The following is a 20,089-nucleotide window of genomic DNA, read 5'->3' on the forward strand; positions in this document are numbered from 1 at the left end:
CAACTTTTATTTTTCTATAAACAGACCCCCTTGTGATTTCTGCATATTTTTTTCTCCAGTCTCATTCCAGGACGTTATCCAATGCGCGGTACACGGTGTCAAAGATTAACCTGGTGGACCTGGCGGGTTCTGAGAGATTGGGGAAGACTGGGGTGAGTATGGGAATGTGTCTGCAGACCGAGTTACAGCAAAATAGAAGTTTGGGCTTTCAAGGATAACCGTCCTGATCCCGCCCCCATCTGACACCATATATTAAGCTCGGGCTGTCATTGGCCCCCTATAGAGCCAGCCTATGCAATGCCCATTAGAAGCATTTGTTTCCACTCACCTTTCCAGCTCGTGATTGGACGGTTCTTCCCTCTTCCTATAAAAATGTGACAGATTGATGTACTGTGTATGTGCTAATTCAGACACTCCCAGCCCTTTCAAGCCCCCATCGCATGCGCGCCCCTCTCTCCCCTTTTGCAGTAGTTTTGAGCTCAGTAATGCTGCAGTGGAGAGGATAGTGGACCCAGGGCCGGGGACAAGGAGTGGGCAAGAGGGGCGGCTGCCCTGGGCACTGTGGTATCATATGAGGTGGGGGGCACAAAGATTGTAGAGGATAGTAGACCCAGGGCCAGGGACAAGGATTGGGCAGGAGGGGCGGCTGCCCTGGGCACTGTGGTATCATATGAGGTGGGGAAGGGGGGTGCCACAAGGAGATTGGAGGGTATAGTGGACCCAGGGCCGGAGACAAGGAGTGGGCAGGAGGGGTGGCTGCCTTGGGCACTGTAGTATTATGTGAGGTGGGGAGGGGGGTCACAAATAGGTTGGAGGGGATAGTAGACCCAGGGCCGGGGACAAGGAGTGGGCAGGAGGGGCAGCTGCCCTGGGCACTGTGGTATCATATGAGGTGGGGAAGGGGGGTGCCACAAGGAGACTGGAGGGTATAGTGGACTCAGGGCCGGAGACAAGGAGTGGGCAGGAGGGGCGGCTGCCCTGGGCACTGTGGTATCATGTGAGGTGGGGAGGGGGGGCCACAAGGAGGTTGGAGGGGATAGTAGACCCAGGGCCAGGGACAAGGAGTGGGCAGGAGGAGCGGCTGCCCTGGGCACTGTGGTATCATGTGGGAGGGGGGTTGCGCAAGGAGATTGGAGGGGATTTGTGTTGGAAGGGGGAATTTGGGGGGCAACAGGGGGGTGAGTATTTTTCTTTGAGGTGGGAATTTGGGGGGGCTACTAAGAGTGGTGATTTAGGGTGATTTGTGTAGCGGGAGATGGGGGTGGGGGAAGAAGATTTGTGCTAGAAGGGGTATTTGGGGGGAATTTGTGCTGGGAGGGGGATTTGAAGTTGGGGGGAGAAGATGTTTACTAGAGGGGGTGATTTTTTTTGGGGGGGGAGGGGGGGGGGCATTTGAGCTGTGGGTATGTTGGGGATGGGGGGGTGGCAAAAGATTTGTGTGAGAGGGAGGATTTCACCAGGGGGCAGATTTGTACTGGGAGGAGGGGGAACTTATGCTTAAGGGGTAAGTATGCAGATTAGTGTTTTTTGTGGGGGGGGATTTTTGCTGACACATAATGCTCATAAATCTTTGGGTGGGGGGGGGGGAGGGTTTGGCATGTTCGCCCTGGGTTCTAGATAACTTTGTCTTGACACTGAGTGGACCACACATGTGCGGAGGTTTGAGCGCTCACTCCTTTGATGGTACAGGTGAGCAGTGACGGATGGGAATGTCTTAGAAACATCCTAGCAACACAGCAGGATATAGCCTACCCCAGTGATGGGGAACCTCGGCACCCCAAATGTTTTGGAACTACATTTCCCATGATGCTCAACTACACTGCAGAGTGCTAGAGCATCATGGGAAATGTAGTTCCAAAACATCTGGGGTGCCAAGGTTTGCCATCACTGGTCTACACCTACAGCAGGGGCATTATCCAACTCTGGTCAAAGCTGCACAGTTTGTTTTTATCCACTGTGTGTACATTACAATTACAGGCCTCCTCTCAGACTGCTGTCTATCCAGAGCACTGTGTGTGCATTACAGGCCTCCTCTGACCACCAGAATACAGAGCACTGTGCATTACAGCCCATTACTCAGACCTGAGACCACCATCCAACACTGTGCAGCATTACAGGCCTCCTCAGACAGACCACTGTCCAGAGCACTGTGCAGCATTACAGGCCTTCTCAGACCCCCATACAGAGCACTGTGTAGCATTACAGCCACCATCCAGAGCACTGTGAGCAGCATTACAGGCCTCCTCAGACCACCGTCCACAGCACTGTGCAGCTTTACAGACCTATTCAAATAGACCACTGTCCAGAAGCACTGTGCAGCTTTACAGGCCTATCCAAATGGACCAATGTCCAGGAGTACTGTGCAGCTTTACAGGCCTATTCAAACAGACCACTGTCCAGGAGCACTGTGCAGCATTACAGGCCTCCTCAGACACACCACTATCCAGGAGCACTGTGCAGCTTTACAGGCCTCCCCAGACAGACCACTGTCCAGAGCACTGTGCAGCATTACAGGCCTTCTCAGACGACCGTCCAGAGCACTGTGCAACTTTACAGGCCTATTCAAACAGACCACTCTCCAGGAGCACTATGCAGCATTACAGGCCTCCTCAGACAGACCACTGTTCAGAGCACTGTGCAGCATTACCGGCCTATTCAAACAGACCACTGTCCAGGAGCACTGTGCAGCATTACAGGCCTATTCAAATAGACCACTGTCCAGGAGCACTGTGAAGCATTACAGGCCTCCTCAGACACACCACTATCCAGGAGCACTGTGCAGCTTTACAGGCCTCCCCAGACAGACCCCTGTCCAGAGCACTGTTCCGCATTACAGGCCTATTTAAACAGACCACTGTGCAGCATTAAAGGCCTTCTCAGACCACCGTCCAGAGCACTGTGCAACTTTAATGGCCTATTTAAACAGACCACTCTCCAGGAGCACTGTGCAGCATTACAGGCCTCCTCAGACAGACCACTGTTCAGAGCACTGTGCAGCATTACAGGCTTCCTCAGACCACTGTTCAGAGCACTGTGCAGCATTACAGGCCTCCTCAGAAAGACCACTGTCTATAGCACTGTGCAGCATTACAGGCCTCCTCAGACCACTGTCCAGGAGTACTATGCAGCATTACAGGCCTCCTCAGACCACTGTCCAGAGCACTGTGCAGCATTACAGGCCTCCTTGAACCACTGTCCAGAGTGGCTAAATCTGTATCTGTGAGTTCGTTTAAGCCTTAATACCATAAATAATAACATGATGTTTGATTATTTTTACCCCAGGAGTATATAATGAGTTTGGAAATTCTATAGAAATTCTTAAATAACGCATTAAATTTTACCTAAACGCATTCGATTTTAGTTGACTAAAATTATTTTATTAGAATAAAATGTACTGGAGAGTTTAGTCTACTAAAATACGACTAAAACTACTGCAGATGACTAAAATGGGACTAAAACTAAAATGCCATTTTAGTCAAAAGACTAAAACTAAATCAAAATTTGATGGCAATATTAACACTATTGTGAAGCCCCAATGTTGGCGGGTAAAGTATGCACTCTGTGTGGTGTCCTAGAGCAGCATCCTCTGCTACCATGTACACTCGTGGCCAAACCGTAAGTCAGTAGAAGGGGCAGCACAGTGTTTCAAGGTTGCTCCCTCTTTGTCAAGCCTGCCCCAGTTGGTAAACAAAGGCTTTTAAGCTAAAGGGTAATACAGGACAGCTCTGTGCCGCAGTGACATCAGTGCTCGAAGGAGCTGCAATGTAGATTGACTTGTGAAGCTTTCCATATGTTGGTGGGTAGAGTATGCGCTCTGTGTGGTGTCCTAGAGCAGCATCCTCTGCTACCATGTACACTCGTGGCCAAACCGTAAGTCAGTAGAAGGGGCAGCACAGCGTTTCAAGGTTGCTCCCTCTTTGTCAAGCCTGCCCCAGTTGGTAAACAAAGGCTTTTACGCTAAAGGATAATACAGGACAGCTCTGTGCCGCAGTGACATCAGTGCTCGAAGGAGCTGCAATGTAGATTGACTTGCGAAGCTTTCCATAAATCTGTATTTCTTTTTTCCGTCTCTCAGTCTGAAGGGCAGGTCCTGAAGGAAGCCACTTACATCAACAAGTCCCTTTCTTTCCTGGAACAAGCCATTATTGCGCTGGCCGACCGCCGTGACCATGTCCCGTTCAGGCAAAGCAAACTCACTCACGCCCTCAAGGACTCACTAGGTGAGATATGATGTCACAAGGACTATGTTGTGCATGCATGCATAGACAGATATGCTCAATGGCACTAGCCAGCTTTTGGGATCCAGCAGAGACCTTCCTGATATCTGTGCATGTGCACGAATATGGCTCCTGTCCTTCATGTGCTGGCATCTTCCCCTCAGTAACGTTCTTTAGCTGTCTTCATTGGCCTCTCATGTAAAGAGGGACTCTAATAGGGACTTTCATGTGAGGAGGATTCTAATGGGGAGGTAAGGAGGACTCTAATGGAGTGTCTCATATAAGGGGAACTCTGATGGGGATTGTATTATAAGGGGTGAGTCTGATAGGGGCTCTCATGTAAGGGGGAGACTCTTATGAGGGCTCTTATGTAAGGGGGGAGTCTTATGGGGGATTCCAGTGTAAAGGAACTAACATGATTGGTTGTTAGGATGTTGGCAGTCCTAGCAACCAATGACAGCACAGCTGGGGGAACCTTTGCTGAAGACTGAAGAGAGGGGGTTGTGGATGTTGAGGAGAAACGGAGACTGTAGGCTGACCTGAAGACCTGTGTGAGAGGCCATTGACCCTACCCGTAGGCCAGATAACATCTAATAGCTGGCCAGGATTACTTTTACTTACCCAAGGTGAGTATCCTGGAAGCACTAGGAGGGCTACCCAAAAAAATCTTTATAAAAAAAAAAAAAAAGTCAAACTATGAGAGAGGAAGGTGGTAGGGGTGAGATGACAGAAGGATGGGGAAGTTGAAGGTCCACTTTAAGTGCTGTGGGAAGGTCAAGGGTAATAGGTTCTCTGGGTAGCAGGAAAGTAACCAAGCTGTATCTTTCATGTCCCCCAATGTCTGCTGGAGCACCCCAAAAATTGCTGTTCTAGGTCAGAGCTTACATGGTGACAGCCTCGTGATTGGATGATCTGAATTGTGGGAGGCTCCCTTATACCCAAAAGTGGTTTTCCCTTGGGGTTCCAGTGGGATAACAGGTTGGCAGGGTAAGTGCTGGCTTCTTACAATACAGTACCTGCTAACTAGGGATGAGCTCGGTGTTCGACTCGAACACGGGCCATTCGCCTGTTCGGCAAATTCAGAACTTTGTGGGCCGTTCGCACCAAATTCGTGTGGCACGAACGGCCCACAATGCCCTACGCCATCTCAGTGCATTGCTTGGCCAATCACATCGCCGGCAGCGAGGAGAGCCATAATTGGCCACAGGCAGGATGCCTGTGGCCAATTATAGCTCAGGGGGTTTAGTACACGTCCCACACTATATAAGTCCGCTAGCGCTGCGGCCTTGTGTAGTGTGTTGGCGTGCAGGTAAAGAGCAAGATAGGCAGGGACAGTGTGTTCTTTTCTCAGGCATCTGCAGGAGTTAAAGTGTGTGTTGTGTGCCTCCAGCACAGTATACACCAGTAGCTACCCTTTATTGCAGGTGTTCTCTAATACAGGCATCTGCAGGAGTTAGTGGGTGTTGTGTGCCTCCAGCGCAGTATACACCTGTATCTACCCTTTATTGCTGGTGTTCTCTAATACAGGCATCTGCAGAAGTTAGTGGGTGTTGTGTGCCTCCAGCGCAGTACACACCTGTATCTACCCTTTATTGCTGGTGTTCTCTAATACAGGCATCTGCAGGAGTTAGTGGGTGTTGTGTGCCTCCAGCGCAGTATACACCTGTATGTACCCTTTATTGCTGGTGTTCTCTAATACAGGCATCTGCAGGAGTTAGTGGGTGTTGTGTGCCTCCAGCACAATATACACCTGTATCTACCCTTTATTGCTGGTGTTCTCTAATCCATGCATCTGCAGGAGTTAAAGTGGGTGTTGTGTGCCTCCAGCACAGAATACACCTGTAGCTACACTTTATTGCTGGTGTTCTCTAATAAAGGCATCTGCAGGAGTTAGTGGGTGTTGTGTGCCTCCAGCACAATACACACCTGTATCTACCCTTTATTGCTGGTGTTCTCTAATCCAGGCATCTGCAGGAGTTAGAGTGGGTGTTGTGTGCCTCCAGCACAGTATACACCTGAAGATACCCCTTATTGCTGGTGTTGTCTGTTGCATATCTTGCATATTAGCCTTTAAAATTAGCACTTTTGATTTCAAACGTTCGAGTCCCATAGATTTTAATAGGGTTCCAAAGTTCGTAAGAATTTTCGGTCCGTTCGAAGGTTCTGGTGCGAACCGAAGTCGGGGGGTGTTCGGATTATCCCTACTGCTAACCAACGAACCCTGAAGGAGTAAGACTGGTTAGACATAAGACTGGTTTTCATGTAAGGGATACTTTACGTTTTAGGATACCATGCGTCAAGAACTAACGTACTGAGTGATTTGTAAGGGGTAACACTGGGGGATCGTAAACAAGATATGTCAGAATATCTCCTGCAAAGCTGGGATGTTGTAACTGATTATTTTTTTTCCAAACAGGAGGAAACTGTAATACCGTGTTGGTGGCGAATGTGTACGCCGAGGCGGCTCAGATTGATGAGACTGTGAGTAATATCTGGTAGTCACACAGGTGGTAAGGCTTTGCCTATAGATGAATATGGACAAACCCCATGGCTAGGATACTGCAAACCATAGTGGAGCAAAACAAAGTCTTTATTTCACCTCTGATCTCATCTGATTAGAACTCCGTCACACAAACTACAACCATGTGCAGGCCTAACCATGACCACCACACCTGTTTGCGCTTGTTGGACATCCCATTCCAAAACCATGACCATGGTCCCATTCCAAAACCATAACCATATGTATTTTCCCAATTCCAAAACCAGGGCCATTACTATAGAGTTGGTCTCCTTTGTGACTATAACACCCCCCACCTTCTGGGAAGGCTTTCCATAAAATTTGTCTGTGGGATCTTGCACCCATTGGTGAGGTCGGGTATAGATGTTGGATGAGAAAACTTGGATCTGAATCAGCATTCCAATTCATCCCAAAAGAGTTCAGTAGGGTTGAGGTCAGGGCTCTGTGCAGGGCACTCAAGTTCCTCCACACCAAACCGGTCAAACCATGTCTTTATAGAGCTGACTTTGTACACAGGGGCACAGTCATGGTTGAGAAGAAAAGGGTCTTCACCGGGCTGTTACCATAAGGTTGAACTGTTGGGCATCCTAATCCAAAACCATGACCAATAATTTGGAGATGCCCCCTTTGTGGCCACAACATCCTCCACTCTTCTTGGAAGGCTTTCCTTAAGATTTTGGGGGTGTCTGTTGGGAATTTGTGGTCGTTTGTGAGGTCAGGATGTTGGATGAAAAGACCTGGTTCACACATTGGACCCCATGTTGGGTGCCAAAAAATAGACTTGGCTCACCATCGGTATTCCAATTCATCCCAAAGGTGTTCAGTAACGTTCAGGTCAGGGCTCTGTGCCAGACATTTGAGTTTCTTCACATCCAACTGGTCACACTATGTCAATATGGAGGTGTGCCACTCTTCTAGGAAGGCTCCACACAAAATTTTGGAGTGTGTCTGTGGAATTTTGTGCCCTTTAAGCCAAAAGAACATTAGTGAGGTCAGGAGCTGATATTGGATGAGAAGACCTGGCTCACCATTGGCTCTCCGATTCATCCCAAAAGTGTTCAGTAGGGTTGAGGTCAGGGCTCTGTGCAGGACACTTGAGTTCCTCCGCACCAAACTGATCAAACCATGTTTATTGAGCTGGCTTTGTACACAGGAGCACAGTCATGGTGGAACAGAAAATGGTCTTCATCAAACTGATTCCAGAAGGTTGGAAGAGCAAAATTGTCTACAATTGTACATAATGTGTGTCCATGGAGATTGCATGGTTTGATGTTATGGTCATGATATTGGAATGTGATGCTCAACAAGTTCATAGAGGTGTGATGGTCAGGTGTCTATAAACATCTGGCCATAAAGTGTGCTCAGCATTGAGTATTCAGCATGATTATTGCCAAGCAAGAACATCCTTTGCACTATGGACAGCAGTGCCATGTACCTGGCTAAAATGAATTGCTCTTCACAGTGCCGGGACAAGGTCATCTAGAGCCCAGGGCAAACATGTCAAACTGCGCCCCCCCCCCCCCGCCCCCAAGGTGTATGAGCATTATGTGTCATCAAAAATCCCCCCCCCCAAAAAAAAACTGAGCACTAATCGTTTTCACTCCCTAAGCATAAATTCCCCCTCCTCCCAGTGCAAATCTGTTCCCCTGCTGAAATCCCCCACCCCCCCAAATCCCACCTCCCCAATTCAAGTACCCCCCCAAAAAAATCACTCCTCCTAGCACAAATTATCTACCTCTAAAATTGCCCCTCCCAATAACCCCACTACAAATCCCCCCCTTCTAGCACAAAGCACCCCTATTATCCCTCCTAGCACAAATCTTCTAACCCCATTCCTCCTCCCCCTAAATTTTAGCATACCACCAGATTTCCGCTCCTAGAACAATACTCCCTGCTGCCCCCCCAAATTCCCCTTTCCAACACAAATCCCCTCCCTCAATTTCCTTGTGGTGCCCCCCCCCCCCACCTCACATGATATCACAGTGCCCAGGGCAGCCGTCCCTTCTGCCCACCCCTTGTCCCGGCCCTGGCTCTTCATGCCTCACAGAATGTAGTACCTGTGTCGTCTCACCAAATATCAGAAACCCCAAAAAACATCAAGGGAGCTTCCATTGTATACTGCCCTCCCATTGACAGTGTGACAATGTATAGATCAAGGTTTTTCAACCAGGGTTCCGTGAAAGCCAAGAGTTCCTCCAGAGGTTGATAGGGGGTTCCCTGAGCAATAAGCAATTTCTGCCTCTCTGATAAATTTCCATTGACACCATTATAAGGAGGTAATTCTTCACAGCGACCACAGGTGTAAGCAGGGCTGGACTGGGACAGAAATTTGGCCCTGGACTTCATCCAGACCGGCCCACTTACATTTTGAGTGTCCCATCAGCACCCCCTTACATCAGAGTGTCCCATCAGCAGCCCCCTTATATCAGAGTGTCCCATCAGCACCCCCTTACATCAGAGTGTCCCATCAGCAGCCCCTTACATCAGAGTGTCCCATCAGCAGCCCCTTACATCAGAGTGTCCCATCACCAGCCCCCTTATATCAGAGTGTCCCATCACCAGCCCCCTTATATCAGAGTGTCCCATCAGCAGCCCCCTTACATCAGATTGTCCCATCAGCACCCCCTTACATCAGAGTGGCCCATCACCAGCCCCCTTACATCAGAGTGTCCCATCACCAGCCCCCTTACATCAGAGTATGCCATGAGCTGCCCCCTTATATCAGAGTGTCCCATCACCAGCCCACTTACATCAGAGTGTCCCATGAGCAGCCCCCTTACATCAGAGTGTCCCATGAGCAGCCCCCTTACATCAGAGTGTCCCATCAGCAACCCCTTACATCAGAGTGTCCCATCAGCAACCCCTTACATCAGAGTGTCCCATCAGCAACCCCTTACATCAGAGTGTCCCATGAGCAGCCCCCTTACATCAGAGTGTCCCATGAGCAGCCCCCTTACATCAGAGTGTCCCATCAGCAGCCCCCTTACATCAGAGTGTCCCATCAGCACCCCCTTACATCAGAATGTCTCATCAGCAGCCCCCTTACATCAGAGTAGCCCACTGAGCCATCAGCCCACCGGGAAACTCCCGGTAGTCCCGATGGCCAGTACATGCCTGGGTGTAAGGAGCAGTCTTCCCACTGACCATCATACTAATGTACCATGAGTTGTAGACATTTTTTGCAGGGCGTTCCCTGAGACCAGAAATGTATTTCAAAGGTCCCTCTGTGTTGAAAAGGTTGAGAAAGGCATAGATTGTAAGCTCTTGTAGGCAGAGCCTGCTTACATAAACTGGGTTTATTTCTTGCATGTTCTACTTGCTGCGCTGCAGTATATGTTGGAGCTACAGTATTTAATAAACCTTTTGCTGCCCGTAGGACATCATATGACATCCTAGGGTTTCAGTGGTTATATACGGGGATAATGCCTTTACCTGAAGGCATCATCCCGATATCAAAATTTTCAGCCAGCAATTCCCTTTATAGTAAAAGGGATTCAAGTGGCTATAGAGCCACCCGATTATTTCTACAGGCAGCAGAAAGGGGTGGGAGCCTGCGACCGTACCAAACGGTGGCATCCCATGGACTGAACTGATATTGTTCCTCCTTCTCTGTGAGATCAGAAACCAGAAGCAACGAGGATTTCATCACTTCCTGTTTCGGCTTAATGTTTTAAGAAACATTACCAGCTTGTTCAAGCTCCTGGATCTTGGTTTGATCAGATGCTTTGGAGGCCAGAGGGGACCCCAGATCTCTCCATAAAGAGGACCTGTCAAGGCCCATGCTATCACAAGGGATGTTGCACAAATACCGTGTGATATAAAAAAAAATTGCAACACCCACCATTTTATTCTCTAGGACCTTTGCTTTAAAAACATATAATGTTCGTTGTTCAGCATGAAATTCTTCTATAGAATACCTGAAATCATACTCTGTGATATCTTTTCATAAAGTGTGAGTGTTTCGCCTTAACGTTTTGTGTATTTTTGTCTTCAGCTATCTACTCTGCGATTTGCCAGCAGAATGAAATGCATCCCGGCAGAGTGCGTTGTCATCCAGCACTACGACCCCGTGGTAAGTGCCATCCCATTGAGTTTAGGCTTTCAGAACAAAGCGGGGCTCTCATAATGTCTTAGGGCTGGGTTCAAACTGATGTGACGCCAGACATCGCATTTGATTCGCACCGCATTGCTGTGCAGATCACATGCGATGTCTGTGGGATGCGAATTCAGCCACACAAACTGTATGGCTGAATTTGCATCGCATTCACACCAAACTCATGCAGGACACCTTTTTTATTTGTTTTTCTACACGACTTTGATGGATGAGTGTTTTTTTTTTAACCCTCGCCTCTCCTCCCTGATCATCCTTCATCCATCAATTTTGATACAACTGTAAGTTTGGAGCTGTCACGTACCTGATCCAAAGCCAATATGCAGAAAGGGGCTCCCCTTGTGGCCGAGTGCAATATACCACTGATAGTGCAACAGTAGGTATAGAGCCCAGAGAAGCACGGGTTGCCTGTAGGATCTGGATGAACCAGGAAGAGGATCACCTCATGAAGGCTGCTGTGTGCGTGGCAAGATATAGGCTGCAAGAAACTCCCACCGTGCTTCAGATGAACCGTGCTTACAGGATACAGGCTGAGGGCCAAACACAAGATGGCAGGCCAGTAATGAGTCCATAGGGCAAGCCGGGTCAAGCACTGGTAATAAAGCAGGAAGCAAGAGCAAGTCTGTAAGGCAAGCCATGGTCATACACAGGCGATCAAGTCAAGGCAAAGTCCATGCAGCAAGCCGGGGTCATACACAGGTGATCAGGTCAAGGCAAAGTGCATGCAGCAAGCCAGGGTCATACACAGGTGATTAGGTCAAGGCAAAGTGCATGCAGCAAGCCGGGGTCATACACAGGCGATCAAGTCAAGGCAAAGTCCATGCAGCAAGCCGGGGTCATACACAGGTGATCAGGTCAAGGCAAAGTGCATGCAGCAAGCCAGGGTCATACACAGGTGATTAGGTCAAGGCAAAGTGCATGCAGCAAGCCGGGGTCATACACAGGTGATCAGGTCAAGGCAAAGTCCATGCAGCAAGCTAGGGCCATACACAGGTGATCAGGTCAAGGCAAAGTCCATGCAGCAAGCCGCTGTCATACACAGGTGATCAGGTCAAGGCAAAGTCCATGCAGCAAGCCGGGGTCATACACAGGTGATTAGGTCAAGGCAAAGTGCATGCAGCAAGCCAGGGTCATACACAGGTGATTAGGTCAAGGCAAAGTGCATGCAGCAAGCCGAGGTCATACACAGGTGATCAGGTCAAGGCAAAGTCCATGCAGCAAGCCGGGGTCATACACAGGTGATCAGGTCAAGGCAAAGTGCATGCAGCAAGCCAGGGTCATACACAGGTGATTAGGTCAAGGCAAAGTGCATGCAGCAAGCCGGGGTCATACACAGGTGATCAGGTCAAGGCAAAGTCCATGCAGCAAGCCGGGGTCATACACAGGTGATTAGGTCAAGGCAAAGTCCATGCAGCAAGCCGGGGTCATACACAGGTGATCAGGTCAAGGCAAAGTCCATGCAGCAAGCCGGGGTCATACAAAGGCGATCAGGTCAAGGCAAAGTCCATGCAGCAAGCCGGGGTCATACACAGGTGATCAAGTCAAGGCAAAGTCCATGCAGCAAGCCGGGGTCATACACAGGTGATCAGGTCAAGGCAAAGTCCATGCAGCAAGCCAGGGTCATACACAGGTGATCAGGTCAAGGCAAAGTCCATGCAGAAAGCCGGGGTCATACACAGGTGATCAGGTCAAGGCAAAGTCCGTGCAGCAAGCCGGGTCATACACAGGTGATCAGGTCAAGGCAAAGTCCATGCAGCAAGCCGGGGTCATACACAGGTGATCAAGTCAAGGCAAAGTCCATGCAGCAAGCCGGGGTCATACACAGGTGATCAAGTCAAGGCAAAGTCCATGCAGCAAGCCGGGGTCATACACCGGTGATCAGGTCAGGGCAAAGTGCATGCAGCAAGCCAGGGTCATACACAGGTGATCAGGTCAAGGCAAAGTCCATGCAGCAAGCCACGGTCATACACTGGTGATCAAGCAGATGGAAGGTCAAGGAGCAAGCCAGGAAAAGAGGTCAAGCTTGTCTGGAACAAGCTGGGTCACAACGGGAAATCCAAGAGGTAAACAGGCGTACAGAGAAGCTGAGGACAATCCATAAACTTGGGTCAGACAGCAGCAGTCTTTTATAGGTCAGCAGGGGACCCCATCTGTCACGCGGTGCGCATACGCAGATTTGCACCGTAATGTGCGCATGTGTGCGGGATTGCATCAATGACGCCCATCTCTACTACTGGCAAGATTGCCATTTCTTGCACGCCCATTTCCCTGACAGTAGCCTTTCTTGGATCCTGCCTTTGCTCAATCGATCCTTCATTTGAACGATCCTTTGATCGATCCTCTCTTCACTCACTTGATTAATCCTTCCTTAGATTATTATTATACAGGATTTATATGGCGCCAACAGTTTATGCAGCGCTTTGCAACATGAGGGCAGACAGTACAGTTACCATACCATTCAATACAGGAGTAATCAGGGGGCCTTGCTCATTGGAGCTTACAATGTAAAAGAGAGGGTCCAAGTGATATAAAAAAGGTAGTAACTGTGGGGGGATGAGCTAGATTGATCCTTCTTTTGATTGATGGATCCTTCCTTCAATCAATCAATCAAATGAAGGAGCTTCCAAGTGATCAAAGGAAGGATCGATTGATCAAAGGAAGGATCAAAAACGATTCAGTGTGATCCTAGCCGTGGGCAGCAAGGATAACCAGGGAGGAGAGGTGAGGGTTAAAAAAAAATCAAAGTCACATAGGAATGTTTCTTATTTATGCTGATGCAACTTTTAGAGTTGCATGAAAATCGCATTTGAATAGTGGGAGGTGATATGGGGAAAACGCATCAAAATTGCACGATGTTCTGCATTATATTTACGCAATGTTGCAAAAATATGCATTTTTCATACAGAGAAGTATGAAAGTAGCCTTAGGCTGGCCATACATTCATAGATTTTTTTTTTCCTTCAGTCTAAAAAAAGTCTAAAAAAAAATAAAAAGTGTTGGTTATAATGTACATTTTCAAAGCCTCTAAGATATTAGAGATATGAGATGTTGATGCTCGCCCTGTGCCTGATGTGTGTGATCTGTTTCCTTCTTCTGGCAGCGAATGTGTAAAAATTTGCAGCAAGAAATCGAACTTCTTCGCAGGGAGCTGACCCTCCGCGACACTCTGGTAAGGGATCGTCTGGTGCGACACGCTCGTCATCCAGCGATGGTCATCGGCCCGCTTAGAAATTCTTAACAGCCTCAACCTTCATTTTATCGTTAATTTTTTGCCTGAATATCAGTTTTATATAGAAGGACATCACCAATTTGTCGGCCATACTGCTGCTTTGTAACTGTTACACAACTGTTTGTGCACCTGAAAATCTCTACCTCCCCTGTATAGTGGGCCCCTAAGGGAGGTCTCTTCATGTGGCTCTATAAAGATCTTCTAGCAGCACCAGTTGGGTTGAGGGATCTGCAGAGAGCCCTATGTCCTAGACATGTGCAATTCATTTTCTTTCTGATTTCTTTTTTTTTTTTTTTTCTTTTTTTTTTACGAATTTCGACAAATTCTTTAATCCAGAAATATCTGAATTAACAAAAACCCATTTAACTAATTTTTCCGAATATTCGTAAATTCGAATGTTCGTAAATTTGTAAATTCGTAGATTGGAAATTCGAAAATCTGAAAACCTGAATATTCTTCTTTTTTGTAAATTTTTGTTTATTAACAGTTTTGCAACACATACAGTACAGTCCAACGTGTACCAAAATCCCCCCCCTCCCTCCCATTCCCTCCCCCCGTAAAACCTGAATATTTTTAAATTCGAATATTCGTAAATTTGTAAATTCATAGATTGGAAATTCGAAAATCTGAAAACCTGAATATTCTTTTTTTTGTAAATTTTTGTTTATTAACAGTTTTACAACACATACAGTACAGTCCAACATGTAACAAAATCCCCCCTCTCCCTCCCATTTCCTCCCTCCCATTCCCTCCCCCCCCCCGTAAAACCTGAATATTTTTAAATTCGAATCTTCGTAAATTTGTCAATTGGAAATTCGAAAACCCGAAAACCTAAATATTCTTAAATTCAAATCTTTGTAAATATGTAAATTCGTAAATTGGAAATTTGAAAATCCGAAAACCTGAATATTCTTAAATTCGAATCGTCGTACATTTGGAAATTTGGAAATTGGAAATTCGAAAAATCCGAAAACCGGAATATTCTTAAATTTTAATCCTCGTAAATTTGTAAATTCGTAGATTGGAAATTCGAAAATACAAAAACCTGAATATTCTTAAATTCGAATCTTCTTAAATTTGTAAATTCTAAATTCGAAAATCTGAAAACCTGAATATTCTTAAATTTGAATATTCGTAAATTAGTAAATTCGTAAATTGGAAATTCAAAAATCCGAAAACCTGAATATTCTTAAATTCGAATCTTCGTAAATTTGTAAATTTGTAAATTGGAAATTCAAAAATCCGAAAACTTGAATATTCTTAAATTAGAGTCTTCGTAAATTTGGAAATTCGTAGATTGGAAATTCGAAAATCCGAAAACCTGAATATTCTTAAATTCAAATCTTCGTAAATTTGGAAATTCGTAAATTGGAAATTCGAAAAGCCGAAAACCTGAATATTCTTAAATTCGAATCTTCGTAAATTAGTAAATTTGAAAATCCGAAAACCTAAATATTCTTAAATTCGAATCTTCATAAATTTGTAAATTTGTAAATTGGAAATTCAAAAATCTGAAAACCTGAATATTCTTAAATTCAAAAATTTGCAAATTTGGAAATTCGTAAATTGGAAATTCGAAAATTGGAAAACTAGAAAAATCTGAAATAACTAACTAATTATAACTTAACTATTAAATGATAGGTATTGGAATTTCCTATCAAATTTGGCTGTTGGTGAACATAACAAATACAAATGTATCCAAAATGACAAACTATCCGAAATAGCGAATGCTGCATCTAAATGAATGAAACTTGAGACATTTAATTATTATTATTTATTATTAATTTGTTCCATTCCATTGCATCAAGGGTGACCTTACATTGCTGAAGACTATTTCATCCTATTTCTTATTTGCCACTTTTGGCAATCAGCAACTTTTGCCACTCTTGACCCATCTACCCTTCAATAGCTTGTGTATTGGTCCAATCGGACCCTGTTTGGTCGCTTTCTGTACCCCATTGGGTTGGCCCGTCCTGGTTCAGGCGTTCGTTATGGAGCTTTTGGGAGTTCTTTGTGGTGATTGATATCATGCTGTATAGCAATTTCCCTGAGGAGGCCCATGGTGGCGAAACATGTCGGGATAACGTTATAACTGTCACCATCTTCACGATAAGATACTTCCCTGTACATGGCATATTTCCACAATAAGCTATATTGTTCTTTATGTTCTTTTAACAACAACTATTCGTGATCTTTATTACGGATGTCTTAATAAAAATATTTTATTTTTAAAGTTGTATATCTGTTTTCACTATATACCTAAAAATTCCCGTCAAAAAAAAAAATTCTTCTCTGTTTACATTGTTCCGTTCCATTTGTTTAGATGCGGCATTCGTCATTTTGGATAATTCGTAACTTCGGATAAATTCGTATTGGTTACCTTTACTAACAGCCAAATTTGAAAGGAAATTCCAATACCTAGAATTTTAATAGTTAATATTAGTTATTCTTTCGATTTTTGGATTTTCTTTCTTATTTTCCGATTTTCAAATTTACGAATTTGCGATCAACGAATAAAACTAACGAATTTCGTGCACATGTATATCTTTTATAGACGTAGGCAAAGTACCAAGAGCCCTCAGGCTACACACAACGTATATTTTCTGGCTTTAGGAAGTCCAGGTCAGCCTGGGTGGAAAGGGGGGGGGGTGGAGTGGGGTGGCCTATATTCTTGCTCCCCTATTTGGTGCTGATATGATAACCTCCATGTTGTCTGATTAGGGCTACTATTAGGAATTGAGGTGACTGGTTAGTGAGAGTTCACTGAAAACTGTACAATCACAGCGGGTGTCGGTGGGAGGACCTACTGTAAACCCGGAAACAGGCAGGGACATACGGTGCATCCTGAAAGTATTCACAGTGCTTCACTTTTTCCACATTTTGTTATGTTACAGCCTTGTTCCAAAATGCTAGCCTTTGCTCAATACTTTGGTGAAGCACCTTTGGCACCAATTACAGCCTCAAGTCTTTTTGAGTTTGCTTTAATATTTTATTGAATTTGCTTTAATATATATATATTTTTTTTAATAACGAGCATTTATCTTACAATTACATTATTCAATAGAGCCACACTGCCATCTTCAGGCAGCAGTGGTAACTGCAGACCAAAGGCTATTTTTTCTTTAGCTTCCACCTAAAATGCGATCACCATGTCATAGCTAACAAAGTGATCACACACACTCCATATTACCAAAAGTATTGGGACACCTGCCTTTAGACGCACATGAACTTTAATGGCATCCAAGTCTTAGTCCGTAGGGTTTAATATTGATTGTAATACTGAAATATTTCTATCGGGTTGAATTCAGGCCAGTCAAGTCCCTCCAACCCAAACTCGCTCATCTATGTCTTTATGGACCTTGCTTTGTGCACTGGTCCAAATCATTTGGTGGAGGGGGGATTATGATGTGGGGGGTTGTTTTTCAGGGGTTGGGTTTGGCCCCTTAGTTCCAGTGAAGGGAAACTCTTAAGACGTCAGCATACCAAGACATGTTGGACAATTTCATGCTCCCAACTTTGTGGGAACAGTTTGGCGATGACTCCTTCCTGTTCCAACATGACTGCCCACCAGTGCACAAAGCAAGGTCTATAAAGACATGGATGAGCGAGTTTGGGGTGGAGGAACGTTACTGGTCCTGACCTCAACCCGATAGAACACCTTTGGGATGAATTGGAGCGGAGACTGCGAGTCAAGCCTTCTCGTACATCAGTGCCTGACCTAACAAATGCCCTTCTGGAAGAATGGTCAAACATTCCCATACACACACTTTTTGTGGACGGCCTTCCCAGAAGAGTTGAAGCTGTTATAGCGGCAAAGGGTGAGCCAACTCAATATTGAACCCCTATGGACTAAGACTGGGATAGCATTAAAGTTCATGTGCATTTAAAGGCAGGTGTCCCAATACTTTTGGTAATATAGTGTATATACTAGTCACTCTTATTGAGTCTTCGTCCTTGGTTGGAACCGCAGCTGCCATTGACAGCTGGGTTTGATAGGTTGCAGCCACACACAGACTTGGCAGGTGTCTGTCATAATGGGGAGGATAGATGAATGTTCCCTCTGCCTGGGGCATGGTGTGGGAGAATATTAGACTACAGATTGCAGACAGGAAGAGGTTGAGCTCAGTTTCTGAGAGTATTATTGGTTCACCAATCTGGTTTTCCTTGTTTCAGGCCAATCGTGCGGTTATCAGCTACGAACCGTTTAATGATGGCCAGATCGCCGAGATTACCTCTCAGGTTCGCAGATATCTGGAGGGGAAGATAGATGAGATAGAAGTGAGTATTTTATACATGTAACCAAATTGCAACAATGAAACCCATACTAATTCTTCTTCTATCATATGAATGGTACCATTGTACATTGGGTTATATGAACTTCCTTCTCCTCGCACCATTTATTTGTACTCCTTAAATTGTTGTACCTTCTACACTCACCGCCCACTTTATTAGGTCCTCCTTGCTAGTACCGGGTTGGACCCCCTTTATTAGGTCCATCTTGCTAGTAACGGGTTGGACCCCCTTTATTAGGTCCACCTTGCTAGTAGCAGGTCAGACCCCCTTTATTAGGTCCACCTTGCTAGTAGCAGGTTGGACCCCCTTTATTAGGTCCGCCTTAATAGTAGAGGGTTGGACCCCCTTTATTAGGTCCACCTTGCTAGTAGCGGGTTGGACCTCCTTTATTAGGTCCACCTTGCTAGTAGCGGGCTGGACCCCCTTTATTAAGTCCACCTTGCTAGTAGCGGGTTGGACCCCCTTTATTAGGTCCACCTTGCTAGAAGCAGCTTGGACCCCCTTTATTAAGTCCACCTTGCTAGTAGCGGGTTGGACCCCCTTTATTAGGTCCACCTTGCTAGTAGCGGGTTGGACCTCCTTTATTAGGTCCACCTTGCTAGTAGCGGGTCGGACCCCCTTTCTTAGGTCCACCTTGCTAGTAGCGGGTTGGACCCCCTTTATTAGTTCCACCTTGCTAGTAGCGGGTTGGACCCCCTTTATTAGGTCCACCTTGCTAGTAGCCGGTTGGACCCCCTTTATTAGGTCCACCTTGCTAGTAACAGGTTGGACCCCTTTGGCCTTCATTCTTGGTGGCGCAGATACAACAAGGTGTTGGAAACATTCCTCTGAGATTTTGCTCCATAGTGACATGATAGCATCACACAGTTGCTGCAGATTTGTCGGCTGCACATCCATGACGTCAACCTCCACACGCCACATCCCAAAGGTGCTCTATTGGATGAGATGTGGTGAGTGTGGAGGCCATTGGAGGACAGGGACCTCATTGTCCAGTGGTGAGATGATTGGAGGTTTGTGACATGGGGCATTATCCTGCTGGAAGGAGCCATCAGAAGATGGGGGCACTGTAGTCATAAAGGGATGGACATGGTCAGCAACAATACTCAGGTAGGCCGTGGTGATTAAACCATGATCAATTGGTACTAAGGAGCCCAAAGTGCACCAAAAAAATATCCCCCACCATTGGCATCCGCAAGAGGGGGTCAAGTGCCCCCCCCCTGGAATTGGCAAGGTGACAGTACGTGCAGTGAACAAGTCAGCCCATTCTCCTCTGACCTCTGACATCAACAAGGCATTTTTCTCCACACAACTGCCACTCACTGGATATTTTCTCTTTTTCTCACTATTCTCTGTAAACCCAAAAGATGGTTGTGCATGAAAACCCCAGAAAGACCAGCCCGTTTGGTACCAACAACCATGCCACCTTCAAAGTCACTTAAATCCCCTTTCTTCCCCATTCTGATGCTCGGTTTGAACTTCAGTAAGTTGTCTTCACCGCATCTAGATGCCTAAATGCAGAGTTGCTGCCATGTGTTTGGCTGTTTAGCAATTTGTGTTACTAAGCAATTGAACAGTTGTACCTAACAAAGTGGCCGGTGAGTGTATTTACTCGGTCTGTATTGAAGATTGCAATAACTGATCATTGTTTTTTTTCATTCCAATCAGATACTGAGCCTCCGACAAATCCAGGAGATATTTTCTCAGTTCAGACTAATTGTGAA

At 46.1% G+C, this 20,089-nt stretch overlaps 1 protein-coding gene across 1 annotated transcript in view; it reads left to right on the forward strand.

Annotated features, from left to right (window-relative positions):
• KIF9 (kinesin family member 9) overlaps positions 1–20,089 on the forward strand; it is a 69,357-nt gene that overhangs the window by 29,561 nt on the left and 19,707 nt on the right. Inside the window, exons 7-13 of the mRNA XM_077493550.1 lie at positions 60–152; positions 4,076–4,220; positions 6,634–6,698; positions 10,730–10,807; positions 13,947–14,015; positions 18,249–18,353; positions 20,034–20,089. Of these exons, the coding sequence (XP_077349676.1) occupies positions 60–152; positions 4,076–4,220; positions 6,634–6,698; positions 10,730–10,807; positions 13,947–14,015; positions 18,249–18,353; positions 20,034–20,089 (611 nt within the window). The remainder of the gene's footprint in view (positions 1–59; positions 153–4,075; positions 4,221–6,633; positions 6,699–10,729; positions 10,808–13,946; positions 14,016–18,248; positions 18,354–20,033) is intronic.

This window comes from Lithobates pipiens, unplaced genomic scaffold (genome assembly GCF_037356315.1).
Source record: "Lithobates pipiens isolate NorthernLeopardFrog02 unplaced genomic scaffold, aLitPip1_a1.2 Scaffold_19, whole genome shotgun sequence".
Taxonomy (NCBI): domain Eukaryota; kingdom Metazoa; phylum Chordata; class Amphibia; order Anura; family Ranidae; genus Lithobates; species Lithobates pipiens.